The 24,865-nt window shown below is 40.1% G+C and overlaps 1 protein-coding gene across 1 annotated transcript in view; it reads right to left on the bottom strand.

The window, feature by feature from the left end:
• Positions 1 to 23,455, bottom strand: part of arhgap39 (Rho GTPase activating protein 39) — a 271,265-nt gene extending 247,810 nt beyond the window's left edge. Inside the window, exon 1 of the mRNA XM_049588027.1 lies at positions 23,355 to 23,455. Within this exon, the coding sequence (XP_049443984.1) occupies positions 23,355 to 23,365 (11 nt within the window). The 5' untranslated portion in view covers positions 23,366 to 23,455. The remainder of the gene's footprint in view (positions 1 to 23,354) is intronic.
• Positions 23,456 to 24,865: the final 1,410 nt, after the last annotated feature.

Genomic DNA, 24,865 nt, shown 5'->3' with positions numbered 1-24,865 from the left:
AATTAACAGTAATCCACATGACACAATGAGACAGAGAAAGAGAGAGAGAGAGAGAGAGAGAGAGAGAGAGAGATGCAGGTAATGACAGTAGCTTACAACAACATTATTGAAAGCAATAATATTATAGTTATAGTTCTGGCTACTGCGGTACAATATGTTGAAAGTATGTATTAATATCTGGCAGTATACAAGTGTGACAATAGTCATGTGTATAATAACAGTAGAAGTATGACTGATGACTAATGATGGCAGTGACGGAGTAATCTTTTCCTTAAATTTTGCGACAGCACTATCTGATAAACATCTAGTATAGTAACTGTTACTGAGTGGCGTGTAATCGAGTAAAAAGAAATCAAAAGTAATCAGATAATGATCCGATAGCGAGGGATTCTGTGGAAAGACTTTTAGATTATCAATTTCAATTCCATACGTCAGGACTAGATCGAGGGTATGGTTAAAACAGTGAGTGGGTTCATGTACACCCTGACTGAAGCCAATGGAGTCTAATAATGAGATAAACGCGGTAGCCAGGGAGTCATTATTAACGTCGACATGAATGTTAAAATCGCCTACAATAATAACTTTATCTGATTTAAGAGCTAAACTGGATAAAAACTCTGAGAATTCAGATACAAATTCAGAATACGGGCCAGGAGCACGGTATACTATAACAAATAAAAGTGGCTGCGAGGTTTTCCAGGTCGGATGTAAAAGACTAAGAACGAGGCTTTCAAATGAATTATAATCTAGTTTAGATTTAGGGCTGATTAACAGACTAGACTGAGTAAATCAATATGATTATCTGATATTAATTCGTTTACTAACACTGCTTTAGACGATAGAGACCTGATATTTAACAGTCCGCATTTAATTCTCCTGTTTTGTCTTTCTGTCACAGAAGAGGTTTTAATTTTTATGAGGTTGTTATGCACAACTCCTCTTTGTTTAATTTTAGATTTAAATAATTTAGGTGGTCGGGGGACAGACACCGTTTGTATAAAATTATGAAAACTATGGTTGGGTAACTGAACTAGAAGCTCAGAGAGGCGTATAGGACTGCGACTCTGAGTCCTGGTCTCAACTCTGGGTTGTCAGGGATTTAAATTACTAATAAAGTTTGCCAGGTTTCTAGAAATGAGAGCAGCTCCATCCAAAGTGGGATGAATGCCGTCTCTCCTAATAAGACCAGGTTTTCCCCAGAAAGTTTGCCAATTATTAACGAAACCCACATCGTTTGCTGGACACCACCTGGACAGCCAGCGATTAAATGATGACATACAGCTAAACATGGCATCACTGGTCAGATTTGGGAGGGGTCCAGAGAAAACTATGGAGTCCGACATCGTTTTTGCATATTCACACACCGAGGCAATATTAATTTTAGTGACCTCCGATTGGCGTAACCGGGTGTCATTGCCGCCGACGTGAATAACAATTTTACTGAATCTACGTTTAGCTTTAGCCAGCAGTTTTAAATTTGATTCAATGTCGTCCGCTCTGGCCCCAGGGATGCATTTGACTATGGTCGCTGGTGTTGCTAACTTCACGTTTCTCAGAATAGAGCTGCCAATAACCAGAGTTTTATCCTCAGCGGGTGTGTCGCTGAGTGGGGAAAAGCAGTTGGAAACGTGAACAGGCTGGTGGTGAGCCGTGGGCTTCGGCTTAGAGCTGTGCTTCTGGCGAACCGTAACCCAACCTCCCGGCTGAACGGGAGTTACCGGAGGACAGTTAGCAGAGGCTAAGTCTATGCTATGTGGCTCCGCACCGGCTACAGGGGGCTGGCTAACTACCGCAGCTACTGAATGGTTTTCCATGGTGCGGAGCCGCGCTTCTAATTCACTAAGCCTCGCCTCCAACGCAGCAAATAAGCTACACTTGTTACAATTACCACTGTCGCTAAAGGAGGCAGAGGCATAACTGAACATTTGGCACACCGAGCAAGAGAGAGCAGAGGGAGAAGCCATCGCTAACTTTAAAGCTAATGTAGCTACCAAGGCTAGTAACGTGCAAACAACAGCTAAATGATTAGCGAGAAAGTCGTAGAAAGGAGGAGAGCTATAAGTGCTTAAACAGAACTAGTGTGGGTTAAGACTTGAAGGAGACGTTAAAGCAACGTTAAAGCAACTGAAGTGAGAAAACAGGCTACTAGAATTCACCAGAGCAGTACAGAGACGCTGTCACAGAAACACCGGAAATGACACAACTCGCTTACCGCAATACGTCAGCATGTCTGAGCACTAAGACTGCAACTAACGATTATTTTCATTGTCGACTAATCTGTCGATTATTTCTTCAATTAGTCGACTAATCGTTTTATCAAAAAATGTGTCAAAATGTTGAAAAATGGCGGTCTGTCTCTCCCAGTCCCCAAAATTATGTCATCTAATGTCTTGTTTCGTACTCACACCAAAGGGTTTTAGTTCACCGTCATGGGAGAGTGTGTAAAGCTGCCAATATCTGAATGGAAGAAGCTGCAATAAGAGTATTTTGGGGTACTTTTATAGTACTTTTCTATAAAAAATGACTCAAACCGATTAGTCGACTACTAAAATAGTCACCGATTATTTTAATAGTCGATTAGTCATCGATTAGTCGACTAATCGTTGCAGCCCTACTGAGCACGTCAGCATTCAGGCAGAGCTACAGAGCTACAGAGCTCCATGTAATGTATATAGTATAATGTCGACTTTTTGTTGCAATAAAAAAAAAAAAAAATCGATTACACTGTTGGTGCTTCTTACATTATGGTGGGTGCTCCCAAAATTTTGCTTTAAGTTAAGAGCACCAGTGCTACCATGTAAAAAGTTAATCTCAAGCCCTTATATGGGCTATGGCAATCTTTGTTCTGATACACTATTATGTTGTAGGCCTACAGAGAAAATATTGTTATATCTTTCAGCAGTTGCACTTGTTCTGAATGCACTTTGTTGTAGTAGTCCTATAGAGAGAATCTTAAAACGCACTTGACTTAAATGCACTTTGTGATTTATGAGAGAACATATTTAATTTTACAATCTTTCAGCAGCCAGTAATAGGCCAGTCAGTTATAGACCTGTAGGTTATTCATGAGTGGGGTCAAGTAAATCATTTTATTTAGAATTCTATTTTATTTTATATTGTGCATTGTTGGAATGTCTGTGCTAAAAAATATTTTCATAATTTTGTAACTGATTTATTCTTTGAAGCATGAATATTAATTTATGCAATTGCAATGCCTTGATTTTAGTGAGGTAAGTACACAGTCATAGCCATAAACGCAATGGTACTAAAAATTGGCATCATAATTTCTTTCGGTGTTTCAGTTTTCAGCCAAGCGTTTCCTCATTTTTGGTTTCGGCCAAAAATTTTCATTTCGGTGCATCCCTAATTTTAAAAAATCATCTATCAGAATTAAAACAATTCAAGGCTGAGAACAAACTGATATATGAGTCTGATAATATTTCAATGATTGTAATGTATGTAAGTGATGCCCAATTTATTGAGTTTTTGAATGTATGTAGATTATTAAAATAAGATGTATTTAGGCCTATACATTTTTGTTTAGTCACAAAAAAGGCTATATATGGGATTTATATCTTGTTTTCTGCAGGAACAGATGAGTAGGCACGATTCATCACCTTTTATGACATGAATATGACAACAGTGATAGTTGAACGTTTCCACGGCAACTAGTAAAACGGTATTGAGGGCTGTCTATCAGCCGCTTGCAGTCTCTGCTCTTGCAGACTTTACGTGATGACAGTAAATACATCATACTTTGTACAACTCAAGTCCGTGAGGGCTCAGTCTGCAAGTCCAGAGGGTGGACATTTGGATTCAGCCTCTGACTTGACTGTAGCTTGTTGTCATCGCCTCCTGCTGCAGCCACCTGCTCTTGTCCACTTTCCAGGCGAGGCGCAGTTCATGTGGAATGAGCCTACTGATGACTTGATCCTCGCAGTTAACTCATCACCCACTACCGGACTTTCCCCCTCTCACACGCACTGGCCCACACTGGCGGACTCAGTCCCTCTATGACAACATTAGGGGGAAAAAAAAAACAAAAAAAAGAACGCCTGTTAACTTGCGGTCTCACATGGGTGCAGTCTGGAGCCCTGTATTGGTCAATTGCAGAAAGCTTTACAGGACATGCTCCAATGTCTTAATCAAAAACATCCACTGAATTTAGTAATGTTTGGACAACAGCCATTAATTTATGGCCAAATTTTGGAAAAAGCCCAACGCGCCAGATTTCAACTGGTGACGCCCCTATTGACCGATTTCGAAATAATTTTACACATGTGGTTCGACATTATTATCTAACATATCCCGCAAGTTTTGTAATAAGTGGACAAAGAATTTCTGATTTATCGACTGATTAGTGTTATGCCTCACCCCCGGTGGTCGATTTAATGGAAATTTCAGAGTATATTGCTAATACTGATGTAGAAATGTCCTGCAAGTTTTGTGATGATTGGATCTACATTTGTGGAGTTGGGTCCATTTTTGTGCTGAGCCAAGCCCTCTCTAAAATTTATCGGTCAATATCTTCAGAACCCAATGAGATATCAACAAGCTTTTGATCATTTTTAATAAGCTTGATCCAATGATGATCCACAGAAAACCTGGTGCAAATTAAATGTACAGTTTATTTTAGTTTTTACTGCAAATGGTAGAAAATGGAGTGAGGCAAACCTCAATGGTTTTTGAGGCTTTTTTGTAGCGCACATTGAGCTGGACATGTGTTTCAAATTTCACGTCAATTGGACTTACGGTTTGAGGGACGTGGCCTTTACAAAATTGAATTTTTGTGCCTAAACTATAGCGCCAACATCCAGCCGACTGGCGTCATATGCGTTGAGCAGTATTTGCACACAAATTCCAATCATTGGTGAAAATTTCTTGTTTCAACATCGTACCATCTCACAGGAATTTGTAAAAACATTTCTGAAGAAAAAATAAATAAATTTACACAAAAACAATAGGGTATCATCACTTCAGGCTTGAACCCCGAATGATGTAAAATCTCAGTAAGACATTATATTGTATGATAAATGCAACTATTTTAGTAGGCTGCATTCACCATTTTCCATTCCAACATTATTAGGGGTGCATGATAATATCTGCACATCATCAGTATTGGCTGATATTGGCTTTAAAGTGAAACAACAGAATCGGCCAACATACTAATAATATTGCTACATTATCAACATTGGCCAATATCAGCTTTGAAATGAGCTATCACAATCAGCCAATATTTATTTCTTTTTCTTATTTTGCACAATGACATTAACAAGTACTGTATTTCACATGTCCATCTGCTGGTGGGCCATCATGATAAGAGTATGCATGCGTAATGTGATGATAATTCCACTACAGAAGAGATTTGATAATCACTAAAATTAGATGAGGGAAAAGCAGATATATCTGTACTGGTTATCGGCCAAATCAGTATATCAGGTATTAGCTAAAAATCCAATATCGTGCATTCCTAATCATTACAGCACTTTACATAACTGTTAATAATGGCTCTTGAGTTGCAGCTGGTTGAGTCAGTCAGTGATATAAGATGCATCCGTTTGTTACAAACTAACTGCAGAGCTGAGGGAAGAACAACAATGTTTATGGTGGAGGCTAGATTTTTTTAAGCCACCGCCCACCCTCAGCACGCAGCTCACAGTCATGTTGAACACCTGGCCTCTTTATGTCCCAAAGCAGGAGATGCTAGAAACAACAAAGGTATATGTGACAGATATGGCAGCAGCTTGGTGGCTCGAACACAGCAATATGAATATTTTAACCACATGCTGCTGGCACAACACATAGCTCAGTGCCCCACCCTACCGCTGGGATCAAATGTCAAGCTGGCCACCAGACATGTAGACACGTGCGGTGAGGAGCCATCATGTGTGGGGAGATAGATTTTGTTGTATGTCAACAACTTTTTTTAGGGTGGTCTCCAGTTCACCACTGACCATTAAAGTAATTAGGAACAGCAAGATTGTTTAGAAAAAAAAACACAAAAAACTGCTGATGCACCTCACATTTCCACCACTTCAGCATTCTTTCATTTTTGTGAATAAATGGCCAAAATATTTTCACTGTAATCACAAAAGGTATAATAAGACTTCCTGTTAACAGCTTTTTTAAAGAGCTAATACTTATCAGCCTTGTTTAAAATCATTCCAGGGGAAATGTACAGAAGTGCACATATAGCAGCTCATCAAACTGGAATGCAGTGCAACCACAACATATGGTAACATCTGAGTTTGGACAGCAGCTGCAATCAGACATACAGTACATTAATCTACACAATTTATATACACGCACATACTTCCCACTTGAGTGCAAACAACAAATTCACTGAAGGTTGTTGAAAGCAAATCTGTAACCTAGGAGTTACCAAAAGTCATTAAACTTTTTCAAACTTATTCAGTTAAGAGGCACTAAAAGCTCATCATTTCTGTGAGAGTTTAAAGACTCCATCACTGACAAATTGCATAAAAAGGAAACAAAATACAACCATAAGGAGATTCAGTTTACAATAAAACAGAGAGAGGCAGCACATCCTCACACTGATGAAGCTGAACCCAGAGAATGTTTGACAGTGATGAGTGATAAATTACTTTAACCAATAATCTTTTAACCCTAATTTAACAACCTGGCATCACCGGTCAATACAACGATGTGAATATATACACCATCATCATACCTCAACCAAGACATCAGCATGGTTAGACTGCCTGACCTCAAAATGCTGCTGTTATTCCTGTGGATTTCCTTTGCTCAAGTCTGAGTGCAACCAGTGTATAAGCTTATGCAGGGCTCCAGACTGAGACCATTAAGTCACATTTTGAGACCCCTTTTGGACAGAATGCTGCAAATGTGTCTCCTGTTTGTGTTTTGTTTTTTGGTTTGTGTGTGTGTGTGTGTGTGTGTGTGTGTGTGTGCGTGCGTGCGTGCGTGCGTGCGTGTGTGTGTGTGTGAAAGTGAGTGAGAGAGAGAGAGAGAGAGAGAGAGAGAGAGAGAGAAAGAGAGAGAGGGATATTAAAGTTTAGAGCCAACGCAAGACTCTCTCCTCATAACAACGCAGCATGGGGACAAATTCGCATGTCATGTCCCTTATAAATGTTTTCGCTGTCACTTGGTCCTTTGGTGATAATGTAACAAACTATCAATTAAATTTTTTCAAAAGGAAAAAAAATTCATACCCTCCTGTGCCACTATCGTTCCAAAATTCTGATTAGGACAATTAAGACGAGAAATAAGCAGGTAATCTTGTGTTGAAAAAGTCAAAGGCCTACTCTTTCCTACAGGAATGGCTTAGGTCCTGATCACAGAGAGAGCATACTGCAGATCACAAAACACGAGGTGCACTTCACTGTAAGGCTGGGCAATATCTCGCTATTTTGGAAATATCGATATTTTTTAAAACAAGATATGGAATGCGATGCTATCGTTTACATCAATATGGTCCGTTGCTGCACACTGTCTCACCTGTCTTGTAGGGATGGGTACTGAACTTGGGTATTGAACGAGCCCTGGGGCTACATTCTTCAAGACCACAGTATTGATAAGCTCTGACCGGTTCTGCTATCGGTACTGGAGCAGTCGCATTTTTTTTGTTTGTTTTTACAAGATAAATGTTATTTTGCACATTTATCTCACCAATTCCGTCAATTATCCGTCATTGTATCATAATTTTCGCTATTCTCCCTGAAGACGAGAGATCTGTCTCGCTCACCCTGGCTGCCTGCTGTGTGTGAGTGGAGAGCAGGGGGGCGGGGCTGTTGTTCCAGTGACATGCACACACACACACACACACACACACACACACACACAAGACAATGCACTCACCAACTCAAGCTCGTAGCCTACCTTTAGATAGATAATGATGGCGGAAAGAGCCAAACAGTCAAAAGTATGACTTTACATGACAAGAGTTGATGCAGACACAGTGCGTTGTCACAAGTGTGCATGTAAGGGCGGCAACACTAGTAATTTGTCAAAACACCTTGCGAAAGTGCATCACATTCAGACAGAAAGATGTACAGTGTTTGACTGCCCTAGCACAGCTAGTTCATCTACGTCCAGTCCAGGTTTGTAACATTATGCTAGCAGCCAACACCTGGAGTTAATAACCATTAGCTATTTTGCGACCCTATTTACTAAATAGGGTTTCCAGCACAAGATAACGGCTTACCGGCAACGGAGAAGCCTGGCCCCAGGTCCAATATTTTCCTCTTTGTTGGTGTCATGACTGTCCAGAAGTACCTGAACAGCCGAGCCGTGGCAGCACACAGGTATATGACGTGTCAGAGGGGAAACAAGCCGTTCACATTACTCTTTGTGGCAGGTAACGGCCCACAAACCTCACCGCACTTTAGGGACTGTTCTTTACTTGTCAGCGGAAGAGGGTGGCTGGTTGATTTTTATTCAGTGTTTCCCATTAATTAACGAAACTATGGCGATCCGCCATAGTTTAATTTGACCCGCCATAGTTTCTAAATAAAAGATTTAGGCTGCCGAAAGTATTGACTTCTCATGATATGAATAATATCTCGAACGCTGTAGTGTTTTGTGCCGATGTGCTCAGGCTGTCAGATCCAGCGATCGACAGTGCAAGCGTTTCACTCCACTAAAAATAAGTGTGTGCGAACTGTAAAAAATATTTAGGGGCACATGTGCGCATAAAAAAAAAAAAATCAGCCGAAGCAGCCTATATTTTTGTCAATAAAAAAATATGATAATCTAACCGCAAATGTAGGAGGAACTCCAGCCGCCTTCCCTCTTCCCCGTGTGACACGGTTTCCAAGCCACTGTCGGCACAATGAATACAAGTCCCACTGTCGGCTGGGTGGAAATAAGTCAAAGTGCTCTAGTTTTCCGGCGCAGCGCAGGGTGGCGAACCCCGCGCAGAGCTAGTTTCGAGCAGCGCAACCCGAGGCGCGCTCAGTTTGGTAGTTTGGCAGACCGAGGTGCGCTGAGATGGGTGTGGCGGCGCAGCAGGGGAAGGTGTCGACAGATCCAGCTTGGCGCAGTGACAGTTTCGTGCCAAAAGGCTTCGCCAAAGGTGCGCTAAAAGCCCGCCATCTGAAACCACGTCTACTGTCAGCGCAGGCGGAGCGCAGCCAGTGTAAGCCAAAGTTTGGCTGACCGGTGGACAGTGTGCACACGTCACCAAAACCTCACAGGCAGGTTTCCAGAATATCAGGCACATTAACAATGCAATAAATAGCCACAAAACCACTATTCAATGCAACTATCTGCAATCAGCACATAAATGTATCTCTATATCGACTGTCCCGTCACATCTGATGTCAGATCAAAGGGGATTGGCACCGTTTGGCACGCGTAATGGAAACCCAACCTGATTTGATTAACACAGTTGCAAACTAATGAATTCACATCTCTCTCAGCCAACCACAAACAGCCACAGCATCAGATAGGGAGTATATATTCAGCATCTGTCATCTTAGAAAAGTCAAAAGAAAAGAAACAGAGTGAGACTGCGAGAGAGAAAGAGAGAGAGCGCGTGCACGAGAGAAACACATCATTGATTTACAATTGTGGTGACCTCCTCCCAGGCTACCTTTGCATCATCAGCCCGTGGAGGTCTGCTCGCAGTTCCATATATTCGGACACTGCGAGCAGACCTCCCAGACCAAAACATCAGGTTCCTCCTGGGAGAAGTTTGGCCATCTGTCGCTGCTGCTCTCTTCTGCCATGGCGAATTGAGTAAACTCTAATTACACCTTTGCGGTGTATACAAAATGTACAGAAAGGTAAAATCATCAAGTTTTGAAAAAGTATTGCAATTTGCGTCCCCGCCTCGCCCGGTCTGCGAAACTAGAGCCCAAAGTGTGGAGAAGAGGGACCGGGAAAAGCGGCGGACCTCTGGGGAAGCCTGCTCCATTCTCCCCGTAGTTAGGGACCGTTTGCCACGATACTGCTGCTGGGCAGGGTGGAAATAAGTCCTGCAGAGTTACAGAGGACCTGGAGAATGTTTTAGGATAGTAATAACATTATATAAGATAATCATATTACAAAGTTAATATAAGATAATAACATTAAAGACAGTTTCCCAAAATCCTGTGGGAAACACTGCAGCAGCACAGCACAGCACTGTACCTACAGCAGAGCGAGCCTGTGTTGTGTTCAGGCGTTGTCACGTAAATGACAAATTCCAGCACGCCATAGCACAACACAGCAGCATGTCAAGTGGTCTTAAACTGAGCAAAATTGCTCAGTTTTTCATTTGTTATTATATAGTTTGTTATGGAGTGCATGATTCCCCAGTGACACTTAGAAATTTTTGCGTAACTGTGCTTGGATGTTGTTTTATGAGGCTCTGGTGGCTTTCAGTTGTCTCATTGTCTTTAACGTTACATGGCTTGGCTTTCTCTCGCATGCATTCTTCCTACTTTTCTCTGTGCTGTCTCAAGTGCTGATATAGATTGGTCGTGTTGCCACGGGACGTGGCGACTTTAACTTTTAAACTTTTACACAGCACGTCTTTCTGTTCAACGTCGCCGTACCTGAATCCATTTTTTTTTTCGCCACCAACTCAGCCTGTTCATGGTCGCGCTCATGTTCTTCTTCACCGTCTATGTTGTTCACTGCTGCACGCTGGGTGGTCACCTGACCATACGTGCTGCACAAACCAGGATAGCTTGTGGGCGTAATGTCAACAAACTCCACACACTACAGCAGAGGTAGTCACGTTCACAGGCACACACGTTAACATTTATTTACATTAAATCGCAAATCGTAGCCTTTTATGCCAGTATGTAACCGCACAGCCTGACATCGCGATTGCAATTGCGATTAGATTAATCGTGCAGCGCTAGCCGAAATGTTGTAGTCACCTAAAATGCACCAGCAGACGGCAGGAGCTACATTTGAAGTACCGTATGTTAGGGCTGTCAAAAAAAATTCGAAGTTCGAAATATATTCAAATATATATATTTTTTATAAGTTCAAACCTAAATTTGATATTTCGAATATCATTAATAATTCATTAATACAATTAATAACGTCGTATATCACATATCACGGCGAATCCCGTTCGAGCAGAAATGGCTCACGCACAAGCCGGGCCAGAGAGGGACACAGACCCCCAAATTCCACCAGATGCGTGTTGGTTGCCTCTGTGCATGCAGCAGATAACTAGCGCAGCCGTTGCACAACAGATCCGCATCCAGTTTTTTGGGCATTTTTTGCCTTTAATGGACAGGACAGTTAAATGTGAAAGGGGGAGAGAGAGAGGGAGAGACATGCAGCACGGGGCCACAGGCTGGACTAGAACCCGGGCCGCTGCGGCAACAGCCTTGTACATGGGGCGCCTGCTCTACCACTAAGCCACCGACGCTCCACAGATCCACTCTTCTGGTGGAAAAGTATAGGCGCACTGAAGTATCCAAACATTGCTGTCACGTTCATATTGCGCCAGCAATAAGCATCTTATTTATATTTGTGTTTTGTTTTTTGTTTAAATAATAAAATAATAATAATAATAATAAAAAACTAATAAAAAAATAATAAATTCGAAAATTATTCGAACTCTACTAAATGAATTCGAAAATAATCTAACTCAATTTCATGGTGCTTTTGACAGCCCTACCGTACATAAACATAAAAGTCACTGATTTCTCCACAGCAAGTTCCTACAAATGTTTCACAATAAAAGCCGATTTAGAAAACGGGGAGATTCTCTCAGCCGAGGTTATAAGGGGCTTTTAATTTGAATGTAGGTAAGTACTTTATTAATCCCAAAGGAAACTGCATTTTCAGCTGCTCAGACATAAAGATAAAAACACAAATCATACACACAGTGCATAAAAACTGAATGAAGTCCAAGAATAAATAGCAATAAAAATAGGATAAAAATAGCATGACAGTGAGATGTGCAAATGTGCAAATCCCACCCACTACTCATCTCCCTCCCCTCGTCAGTGTTGTGTTGTACAGTCTAATGGCTCTGGGCAGGAGGGACCTCCGCAGCCTGTCTGTGGAGCAGGTCAGTGAGAGCAGCCTCCCACTGAATGAGCTCCTCTGCCCCATCGCCAGTTTATGCAGTGGGTGGCTGCTATTGTCAATGATGGAGAGCAGTTTGAAACAAGTTCAGGAAGTGTTGAGTTTGAAATGACAGCGCCATGCATTAACTTTATCAAGGCAGTGCCTTTATCAAGGCAAGGGAGTGGATAAAAAGTAAAAATATAAAAATACAGAGGGAATGATAAATAACGCCCCTTTTATAATGTAGTCTGTTTCAATTTAAGCTGGTAGCCTCTGCAGTTGTGGTGAGTAAAAGACCCGCCACTATTTTTTAATTTTCTTACTTTAAGTCATCTGGTGAAAAGTCTTGTATTTTTTAATATCGCAATATATATTGCAAAAAAATATATATGGCAATGTCAGTTTTTTCCAATATTGTGCAGCCCTACATTCTATTGTAGCCTTTAAAATGTCTTTTTTACCAAATTGTGTGGCTGCACTTTAACCTGTGTCTTGATCTATGTCAACACTGGATAATAATAATAATAATAAAACAAAAGTTTTATGCCATTCATTCTACTATTATGTATTTATTTCTTAATATTTTACATAGAGTTTTAGGAGTTGAGTAGGGCTGTAGTCAACCAAAGAAAATCTTGGTCGACTAAAGTCGCGCATAATCTTCGTTTCAAATGTTTTTATTGTGAAGCAGCTTTTAAATGTACAAGGTACAAACTGTGTTTACGTGCTTTTTTTCCAAATGAGAAAATAGAGGTAGGAAAACAGTACAACCGAACTGCACCCTCGCTCTCGATAACAACAAAGAAAACATGAGAAAAATAAAAATAAAATATAAAACAAAATAATAATCAAAACATTACACAAAATGAGCACACACACAAAATAGTCCCTCCCAGGGCTGCTAGGGCCCTGTGTCTCCCGCTACGTGGGAAACCAGAGGATGCCAGATCTTATTAAAATCTTCCAATTTATTATTGATTGCAAATAGGATTCTTTCAAGGTGAAGCGTGTCCATTAGGTTTGTGATCCGCATTTTCAGTTTTGGGGTTTCTTTATCCTTCCAAAATAGTAGAACTAATTTTTTTGCAGTAATAAGTCCATATGCTACGTATTGTCGTTGGGGAGGCCTTAGCTTCTTTATGTCCTTGGATGATCCAAAAATTATCGAAATTGGATCTGGGTTTATCTTGACTGCAAGTATTTTGGACATCCAGGTGAATATGTCCATCCAGAATCCCTGTAATTTTGTACAGAGAGCATAACTGTGCAGCAGATTCCCTTCTTCCAAACTGCATTGGTCGCACAGCGGGGAGACTTCTGGGAAGATTCTGTGAAGCTTTTCCTTGGAATAGTGTAATCTATGTATTATCTTAAATTGGATGAGACAGTGACATGCATTTATAGAACAGGTGTGGATGTATACTAGGCTCTCTTCCCAAATGTTATCTTGGATCTGTGTGCCCAATTCTTTTTCCCACTCACTTTTGATAGCATTTGTCGTTGGACAGCTTATATGTTGTAGCGCATCGTGTAGACGGGATATCACATGGTCAGATCCCAAGACCCCTTCTAAACAACTGTCCAGCCTGTCAGGCTCCGCATTTTCAAACTGGTTAAGATGTGTTTTTACATAACTTCTGACTTGCAAGAATCTAAAGAAGTCATTCTTTGACAGTCCAAATTTCTGTTGGAGCTGATGGAAGGATGCAAATGATCCATTTATGTACAGATCCCCAATATTACGTATGCCAGACTCTCTCCGTGTATTGAAGGTTCCATCTAGGGTGGAGGAAACAAAGGAAGGGTTTGCTGATATTGGTAGATTGAATGAAAGTTTTCTAAGATTAAAGTGTTTTGATATTTGTTTCCAAATTCTTATTGTGCTATATATTACGGGGTTGTTCTTGTAATATGTTTTGTTAAGTGGAGTTGGGGATATTGCCACTGCACCCATGGAAAACGGCAAGCAATCCCCCCTTTCCATCTCCATCCCACAAGGAAGTAAAGTAGTATCATCTAGCCACAAGCCAATTGAACGTAATCCTGTGGCCCAATAATAATTAATAAAATTAGGCAGGGCGAGTCCTCCTTGTGTTTTGTGTTTGCATAGATGCTCTTTGTTTATTCTGTGGGATTTATAGTTCCATATGAATGGCAGAATTAGTGAATCTAATTTTTTAAAGAAGGATTTGGAAAGAAAAAGTGGTATGTTTTGGACAAGATAGAGGAATTGTGGAAGAAAAATCATTTTGACAACATTCACTCTACCTATTAGAGAGATAGGGAGTGTTCTCCAGAATTGAATGCTGTTTTTCTAGCAGAGGAAGGAAGTTTGCATCATACAATGAGTTATAGTTTCTGGAAATCACAATTCCAAGATAAGTAAATTTTTCTAGAGTGATTTTAAAGGTTAGAGTTTACAGCCAATCATGGTTGTCTAATTTAATGGGAATTAGTTCACTCTTATTCCAGTTAACTCTGTAACCTGAAAAGGTGCCAAACAAATCAATGAATGATAAAATTGTTGGAACGGTTGTTTGTGGTTGCGATACAAATAATAAAATATCATCTGCGTACAGAGATATTTTATTGGTGGTATAGTTTGTATTGTATCCATGTATGTTAGTGTTATTACAAATGATATCTGCGAGAGGCTCCAGTGCTAGTGCAAAAAGTAGTGGGCTAAGTACACATCCCTGTCTAGTCCCTCTGCTTAACTTAAACTGTGCAGACAGAGTTCTGTTTGTAAGAATCCTTGCTGTAGGGTTATTGTATAATACTTTAATCCACGATATGAACACTCTTCCTAATTGAAACTTTTCTAAGACTGCATAGAGGTACAGCCATTCCACTTGATCAAACGTCTTTTCGGCATCTAAACTTATTATTAGGAAGTCTTTAGGAATCCTAGAAGAGTATATGATGTTACAAAGGCGTCTGAAATTCATAAAGGGGCTCCTTCCAGAAATAAAACCTGTTTGGTCAGCATGGACAAGTTTGTTCATAAGCGGACCGAGTCTTCTAGCGATTGTTTTAGCTAGAATTTTCTGGTCTGTATTCAGTAATGAGATGGGTCTGTAAGAGCCAGCTTCATCTAAACCCTTCCCTTTTTTGGTATTAGAGTGATGATGGCTTAATTTAGGGTTTGTGGCAAAGCACCATCTTTAAATGCCTGATTATACATTTTTAGTAAGTAGGGGGCCAGAGAGTCACTGAATTTTTTATATATTTCATTACCTAATCCATCCGGGCCGGGGCTTTTCCCATTTCTCAGTATTCCAATTGATTTCAAAATCTCATCTTTTGTAATTTCAAAATTTAGATTATCGTGGTCCATCTTATCTAACATTGGTAGTTTGCACTTGTTTAAAAATTCTTGTATATCTTCTGATTGGGCACCTGATTTGGAAGTGTATAATTCTTCGTAGAATTGTTGGAATGTATCATTTATTTTTTTGGGGTGAGGTATGGAGAAAACCATTTTTTGATTGTATTTTGTGAATGGTTCTCTCATTCTCTAATTTACGAATCTGCCTTGCCATTAAATTGTGAGGCTTATCCCCAAACTCAAAGAATTTCTGTTTCATAAAGGTAAAAGCTCTACTAATTCTGAGTGACAATATTTGATTAAGCTTGTATTTTAATGCAGTAATTTTATTGTATTTTGCACTGGAGGGTTGTTGGGAATTTTCAATTTGTGGATTTGCTTTTCCAAATCTAATTGTTCTGCTCTGCTGCGTTTTTTCAGAGATGACTGTAAGGATATTATGCATCCTCTCAGATATGCTTTAAATGTTTCCCACAGTAATGTGTATGGAGTTTCGTTTTTGTCACTTGTTTCGAAAAATATGTCTATTTGTAATTTAATATATTCGCAGAAGTTGCTGTTTTGGAGAAGTTGGGGATTAAATCTCCAGCTCTGATGTATTTCACCTGGGTCGCCACATTTCATTGAGAAAGTGACTGGACATCAGAAATTATTATATTATGATGTTTCGTATTTTGGACTAGGGGTAATATTTTCCCATCAACTAAAAAGAAATCAATTCTTGAGTACACATTGTGCACTTTAGAGGGGAAAGTATATTCCCTCCCAGAAGGATTTAGTGTTCTCCACACATCACACAAACCCATGTTATCCATACATATTTTCATGAGGTTACCTGCATTAGAATGTATTATTTTAGGTGTAACCGATTTGTAGGGATGTCGGCCGCCGATATTAGCAAAAAACGTGCATCAGCATCGGATCAGACTGCATGGAAAAATGCCGATCCAAGAACTCCGATCCAGTTTTTCACGGAGTCCGATTGGAGGGTAGGAAGAGTAGCGGTCAATTTAGTTAACTGACTCTGGTTTTTTGAGAGTGATATTTTTATTTGGTTTACACTCTTACTGTTTAAGTAAAGAGCACTGATGGCATTGTTTTGGGCACAATTAGTGAAACTGGAGCCATGGATGGACTATTGCTTGTTTAAACAGTTGTACAATATTGTGTGTGGTTTTTTGTCCCCTCCGTTGGTCCCAGGAAACAGCAGCAGCACCAGGCTTGCACTGACACTACTAAAATAACTAAAAAGGAAATGCTGCATTGTTTGTTAAATGTCAACAATGTCTTGTGGTGTTAATCTTTTTTTTATTTATTAGGGGGGCAAAGCACAAGTGTGTGGAGTCTTGCTGCTGTTTTAATTTCAATATTAGACATTTTAAAGATTTCTTGTGTTGATTTATTTTCTATTTATTAAGGGGCCAAAGCAGCCAAAGCAAACCAACTATATTTTTCATTTAATGTTAATGTTCAAGTTTGAAGTTTGTTTATTTAACCGTGTTAACAGTAAACAGGTCAGTTTCTTATACCAACTGTTGTGGATCATTCTAACTAACCAGATTAAGTAGTTGTTCTTGTTAGAGTAATATCACTTGATCAAACCTTTTCTAACATGACTGACAACAAAATAAGTGAATATGTATAATACGCGCTTGGATCGGATCGGTATCGGTATTGGCCAAAACTCAAGGTTGTAATATCGGTATCGGATCGGAAGTGGAAAAAGCTGGATCGGGACATCCCTACCAGTGATCAGGTTAGTGCTTGAAATATCAGGAATTTGGGCTAACACTTTCCTAAAAAACTCAGGGTCATCATGATTTGGTCCATATAAATTTAGTAATGTAACTGGCATATTATATATTTCCCCTATAACCATAACATACCTTCCGTCTCTGTCTGCAATTGTGGATTCATGTCTGAAAGGGGTTCCCCTCCGGATAATTATGGCCGCACCTCTAGCTCTCGAAGAAAAGGTAGTGTGACATACCTGATTTATCCATTTGCACCTAAGTCTATTGTGAGCATCGTTCTTTAAGTGGGTTTCCTGTAAAAAGATGATGTCCACTTGCAGTGACTTCAGATGCGATAATACTTTGCCTCTATTAACAGGTTCATTAATCCCATTTACATTCCATGTACAAAACTTCACCTCTTGTCTTGTCCATTTCTACTTTGATTCAGTTTGATATGCTTTTAAGTTATGAGATAATATCTCTACCTCTGGCATCTTTTGACAGAGGTAGAGATATTTCCAGCAGTACTTTGGCCTCTAAGGTGAAGCTTCCGCCCTAAATGAGCATGTACATGAACAATTAGTGAAAAATAACAATTATTGTCCAAGGGAAATAGCCATTTAATTCAATTCTAAGGCTTTCTCAAAATCCCCCTAGAAAGAAATGAAAAATGCATCCCAAATTGATGCTCATTAAGATGTAACAACGTAAGATGGCTATACAGAGATTGTTACTGAAACATTTATGCTGAAAGGAGATCGCGAAACAAGATTTGTCACACCTTATTTCAAAATAAGTATGTAGCCTATAGCTTACCAAGCGAAAAAGCGCATTTCTGTAATTTACTCTTTGGTTACCGCCGGGCGGTGTATTAGTCGTGCATAATCTTCAACTAATCGATTAGTCGTGGGGAAAAAAAATCTGCACGTTATTTTTACTTCTGTGGTGGTGTGTCTGTGTCACTCTGCAGTTACACCTCCAAAACACTAGTAGGCAGTGGAGGACTGTGTTAAGTGCTGTAAAGTTTAGTTCAAATCAAACTTTATTTATATAGTTGATTCAAAACACACATTAAACATGGCTTAATAGAGACAATTTCAAACACAAGTACGCAAATTGGCTTCACTATATATCGCAGAATTGACAGACAAACACTTGTCTTTATCTGGACACATTTCCCCCACCAATACAACATGCTAACGTTATTAGCACAAGTCTATGGCATTTTACATTGTATAAACTTGCCTAGCATCTAGCGATCTTTCCCTTGTCTCATATAAAGCCAGGGACAACAGCAACTAACAAAGGTAACAGTACATCATTTGGCTCCATTACAACTCACAACATTCACAGACAAAACAACTGTCTTATGCTAAACACGATTTCCTCTGCTCATTTGAAGCCAGGATGAATCCCCAAGTATAAATCCCTGAAGGATAAATCACACACAAGACTTAAAATGCTATTTTAGTGGAGGCTTTACTGTCTTCACAATTTATTGTTTCTTTTCTGTGAAATACAATACAAGCTTTGTTTCCACTGAGGGAAATGGTTTCAGCTTACAGAAACAAACAGGGGGTTTGCGTCACTGCGTCACTGAACGTGAGGGTAGGCGAGTTCAACTTTCTGTCAACAACAGGGGTGTTTTGAAAACTACCCCATTTTCACAGGTAACTTAGCCTGTCCCCCCACTGCAGGAAATAATGGATTAATCCTGGAAAGCTATTGATGTAGCACTTTTCTTCTTATGAAAGTAACACAGCGATTATTTGACCAATGAGAATTTGGTCAGACGAGAGCATAGCGACCAAATAATCAACTAGTCGACCAGGAGACTACAGCCCTAGAGTTGAGACATACAACAGTTCATATCCCATCCATTTTTATTTTACGTGCTGGTATTGGATCAGTACTCGGTATCATCAGATACCTAAGGTTCAGGGATCGGAATCGGTATCGGGAAGGAAAAACTGGTATCGGTACATCTCTACTATAAATATTACTAGGGCCGTAACGGTACATGTATTTGTGTCGAACCGTTCGGTATGCGACTTTCGGTTCGGCACGACACTGTACCGAATTATTGGACGCAGGATATTATTTTATTTTATTTTATTTTGTTTTATTTTAATTCCGTTTTTGCGAGCCAAACCATTTAAAATATCTAGTTCCCCGACGGACATAATTGAGTGACGGACTGAGTCTGACCGTAAATCTCCGCTTTCACTTTGTGCAGCGCATTCTCGCATTTTGACAACATGGCAAGTGAGCCTGACAAACCTGAAGACCCACCCGCAAACCTTAAGTCCTCCGTTTGGGAACACTTCGGTTTCAGGGTAAAATACGAAGATGGAAATAAACAAGTGGACAAGACAAAAGCAGTGTGCCGACACTGCAGAACAGAGGTCGGGTATGTATTTGGAAACACGTCTAACATGCTAACGCATCTAAAGTGACACCACCCGAGTCTGAACGTTAACCGGCATGACTAGAAAAAGCAATCTGGTGCAAACTATGATATCGTCGTCGTTTAAAAAGAAAGAGCGTTTCCCTGACCATCGCGCTAAAGAAATAACCAATGCCATTGGAGTTGAGTAAAATTGTTTAAGCTGCATTTTAGATATAAGCATGTTTTGTTTACTGCACTTTAACAAAGTGGGAAAGCTAAGTAAGTTCCTAGTAAAACTGAATCTGAGCAGGCTTTAAAGCTGACTAGCTGCACTATACTTTTTATTTTAGTTGAGTAAAACTGTTTAAGCAGAAATGTATATATATTTGTTTCATTCAAAAATTGTGTTAACTGCTGTGGTGGTGTGTTTTAATAAGGTTTCCAATAAGTAAAAGATATTTAATAGTTGCTTATTTTTTCATTACTGTACCGAAAAAAAACGAACCGTGACTTGTGTGCTGAGGTACGTACCGAACCGTGATTTTTGTGTACCGTTACACCCCTAAACATTACTGAAATGTTGGTTGTGTCCTGCAGATAAAGACGATGATGGGAGATGGAACCTTTGTAGCTTTCTATCACTTTCTTTCTCTGACCTGGTTGATGGCATCAGCAAATTCCGCCTTCTCATTCAGAGAAACTATGTCATCTTGCCCCAGGTAAGGCTGAAGCGACTGTATATTGTGTTTTGTTTTTTTATTGTCAGAGTATGATTTTTTTCTGATCTTATCATGTTTAGTTTTCTCCTCTTCAAAAATATTATTCATATTTCAAGGGAAAATGTTTTACAGGCTGAGTAGGATAGAAAATTTCCTTGTGACTGTTGAGGTCATGGCAGTCAGACTCAAGCCAGGTGGTAGGCTAGCAGAGGTAAAGGTAGACCATCAGGCCCAGAAAAGAAGGCAGGAGGATGATGATGGTGAGACTCACCCTTTCTACAAATATCAGGCAGAATTTTAGTTCTTGAGTTGATTTTTAATTTTATATCCTTGTCTCAGGCCACCCCCTACTGTTGTCACCATTGAGGGAGAAGCTGCTGGTCTAGCAGAGGATGGTCACTCCAAAGCTGCAGCAAGCAATGAGGGCAACAGCTAACTGTACTGTGCTGCACTTGAGAAAAGATTCACCAGTCTATTAGATAAGTGAAAGGAGTACAAAACCAGAACTCTTCACATTGAGAATGTATCACAGTAGATAAAAAACATATTAACATATGATTATTGTTCATTCATCTTTGGTTTTCTTTGAGATGGAAAAAAAAATGAATGCGCTGCATTACAAGTGGATCTCCTAAATTTTGTGGTTGTGCTCCCAAAAGAAGGAGCAGGGGGTCAGATGTGTGGTGTCTGGTGTGATGCTTTCCTCTTCGGTTGTTCAAAACACATAAATAGTTGAGGTTTTGTCATCAAAAACACAGACAAGCCCTCGATTATCCAAGTCCTGAAATTCAGGACACTCAGGAGCCATAAATTCTGCAGCGCACCCTCCAAGCTGATAATATCTTGACCCAAGACCAAATGCTATCTCATCAGTCATCAATTATTACTGCACTTGTGAATGATGATGGTGCATTTTGACCAGATCAATGGGTTGAGTGAACTGAGCCTCTGATCTGTGTTACAGGACTCTGACAAACATGCCTGGATTTGTATAATGCTCCAAAGCCCACAGGCCAGACCTGCAGTAGTGATTTACAAGAGGCCGAATGACCCCTGCAGCACAATTTTAACAGCCATCAATTATTAACTCGCTTATGAGCTTGCTTGCTGGTGGAAAGAAACTGCCATTGTCTGTATTCAAGATGCGGCCCACAGTCTCACTTTAAAGACATGCTTAATCTAAAAAAATTTACTTTTTTCCATCTTGTGCTCTGCGCTGCTACAGAACACAGGGTTAAAGAGGCTAGATTTTGGTACTGTTCATTATTTATGAGGGAGGAGGGGGTGGTCCAAAAAGGAGGAGACATGTCAAATAATTTTTTTAAGCACTACGTTTTTTATTTTGGCTTAGGGAGGGGCATGCAAATTTAAATGGATGTATTTTGTATTTATTTTACCACCATTTTTTAAAGAAAACATGCCTTCCAAACCCACGGTTTGGAAAGTATGTTTTCTTTCAAAATCAGCAAAATGACTTCATTTGTCATAGCCAGAAACTATAGAAACATAAATTATCGTTGGATTTTCGAATTTCCCAGTCTTTGGACACATCATGTGCGGCAAACGCTTCACTCAGTAAAAACAAAAAATAACCACATCTAAGCTTTAAAATTGTGATAGTTGATCAAAATCACTTTATTCTATGTCTCATTTAAAATTTGGTCAAAAACAAACCGTTTGCACAAACTAACCATCATGCACAACAAGAGTGAAAACTCCAGGATTTTGACTTCAACTTTAAACTTTCAAACATCGAAGGGTAAATCTTAAACATCTAATAACTAATTTTTTGGTGGAGGGAGGGTCATACATTTTCCATCAGTCACTCAGGGAGACTCAAGGAAAAATATTTGTAGCTTTGGAGAGGGTCAAAAAAAGTAACACCCCAGCCACTTCAGTAAGTGATGTTTCTTTTGCTGAAACACCAAACTCAATTTAAATCAATTATATGGATGATTTTCCCACAGGGAACAACTGATTCAAAAGTGGCTGTTAAAGGGGAACACCAGCTAAATTGAGAATTCCAATATGTTATTTCCATGGCCTTTGAAAAGTTCATAAATATTTGTGAACATGAGCTCTCTCAAAGCCAGAACCCAGAGAAGCAAGTCTCAAACTTGTGATGTCACAGGGTATAAAGTCTGGAGCTGCTCCATAGACAAGGAATGGGAGACTGATTTTGTGGACCCACAGAATGTTTGTTTTCTTCTAATACCCAAATGAGCTTTATTCTGTTGTAGTGTTCTCAGCTCTGAAACAGAAGATCTACCCTTATACTCAGAACATTCCCCTGGCTGCTCTCAGTGTCATCTTCATTATCTATGGAGCAGCTCCAGACTTTATACCCTTCACACTTTACACATTTGCGATTTAACACTCTGGTTTGGGAATTTGGGAGATATTTGTTCATTTTTGCTGTTATTTTGGACTGTCTTGGAGCAGAGGAATAACATGTATGAATTTTGAAAATGAGTGACGTTCCCCTTTAAGGTATGTGTTGTATAAAATATGTGATTTTGCCACTAAGCAAGTTCATATAGATCTGCCCCTCATTAAGGCCAGACTGGTAATTCAGGGTTTCTCTGTATCTTGACAGCTACAGGGCTAAATAAGATGGTGTTAGAGAGGTAACAGGATGGTGCCACACTTCTCCATTTCCAGAGCCTCCTCTCATGGGAGGCGCCTCCATCCATCATGAGGATGAGGGATGCTGCGAAGGATGATTGGGATAACCTAGCTAGCCGAGCCTCAGCCCTCATTGATACTGGGTGCATAGGTAGGTTTACTGCTAGCATCCAGCTAAAAGAGCAGGTTAGCTGCATTCCAGCAAAGAGACGGCAATTTAAACCGACAGGTGCAACAGCAGCACCATCACACACAGCCTCCTTGTACCGCTCTTTCCACCTTGACAAATATCCAGAGAAAAATGCCCGAGCCAACAACCAACAACCCGGTGAGCGGACAGAAAACAAGCCATAATTCACAGATGTGTTTTTCATTGTAAAAACTGTTAAATCGTATGAGCGAATAAGTGGGGAGCTAGCTAACACCCGCTTCAGCACAGCGACTGAACAAACCGCTGTTAGCCTCGTCGCTGGGTTGGCTACCCCCCTCTGCTTTCAAATGAGGCATCGAATAAAAGCGCTACCTGGAGAAAAATACAGCATGTGTGCTGTCAGACTCACCTCTCTGCCATTTTCCCGACGGTTCTTAAAATCCGTTCAGAATAAATCCCACAACGGCTCCCATGTTGCCGAAATTGCGATCGCCGCAGTCAACGAGTCACTCCTTCCAGACCTGCGTCAAAGTATCAACAATGACAAATACCACGTCCAGTCAGTACCTTCACAATAAAAGCTTCTCAACCTATTGCGTTAATGTGGCACTTAATTTGGAAATATCTCCAGAATATATAAATGAGATACTGTTTTAATGCCAAGCATTCGTAGTCTGTATACATGACTGATAAAAAAATAAAACGTTACAAAATAACAAATTAGTACATATAATTAAACATTTTTATGTAGGCCTAGCAGATAAATCACAACCAGTCATTAAACGCCTTGCAGAGCAAAGCTCCAGGGGCGTAGCACCAAATTCTGGGCCCTATGCATAAGCAGTCTCTGTGAGCCCCCTACACTTCCTCTCTTGGTCCATGTCTCTGTCAAACATGGATGGATGAAGCCCTGAACACAGAAAGCAATTTGCAGGTTACAAAACGCGAGGCGCACTGCACTGCACCTTTCTTTTTAAAAAATTTTATGCCACTAGTAAAAAAAATTGCTTGCTGCGCCTACCCTAACCTTCCTGTGTAATCGATCTACCATTTAAATAATATATTCATTTATTTCACAGTAATTAATGTCTAGTTCCTAAAATGGACAGACAGAACATACTTGCTCTACCTCAGATTGAGGGTGATAGGCTGTCAGTAAATAGTTTGTTGGGCACAGAGAAAACAGAAATCTGTGTGGGTACAAGACATAAAAAAAGAGGGTGGGTCATGGGGAATACTTCCTGTTGGTCCAGGAGCTTCCCCCCATGATGGCCATTTCCAGCCATATTTTACCATGACTCAGGGGCAGTTTGACAGCCTGCCTAGCATAACAAAAATCAATACTAACCTTAAATTAATCCTTTTATTTAATCCTGCCAAGTGATTGAGTTTCTCCTCTATTGTTTACCAATTGTAAACTTGTTGTTGCTACCACCACAGAAGGCCCCCCCCCCCCCCATAAATCATCTGATTGGACAATTGAAAAAAAAGCCGAGATAATGTGGGGTGTTTTCACACTCTGAGTTTAAATAGTTTCACTTGAGGAGTTCAGAGCGCTCCAGCAAAAATGCCAGGCGCCCAGAGCGCAGACACTCCAGGCACATAGCAACACAAAAACTGTGAGCAAAAAGCTTCATTCTCATTAAAAACTATTACAAAAAGCCACCTCCAGCTGCTAAAATGCTTTCTGTGTGATTGGATGGTGACTAAACAGGCCCAACAGGTCCAAGTGCCAAAAGTGTCAGGAAGTGCCCAGGCTTTCATTTGCAAAATGTCAAATGACAAATCATGTGTCGATCAGGAAGACACTCAAAATGACCATAAAGAGACACAAACCCACAAGAACATAAATAAAGACTACAAAGAGATGCAAAATCATAACAAAGTCTGTGTCTTGTTATAGGAGAGGTGGTGGGGCCC

This window comes from Epinephelus fuscoguttatus, linkage group LG10 (genome assembly GCF_011397635.1).
Source record: "Epinephelus fuscoguttatus linkage group LG10, E.fuscoguttatus.final_Chr_v1".
In the NCBI taxonomy this organism is placed as follows: domain Eukaryota; kingdom Metazoa; phylum Chordata; class Actinopteri; order Perciformes; family Serranidae; genus Epinephelus; species Epinephelus fuscoguttatus.
The sequence above is the reverse complement of the archived record's forward strand: the minus strand, read 5'-3'. Positions and strand labels throughout refer to the sequence as shown.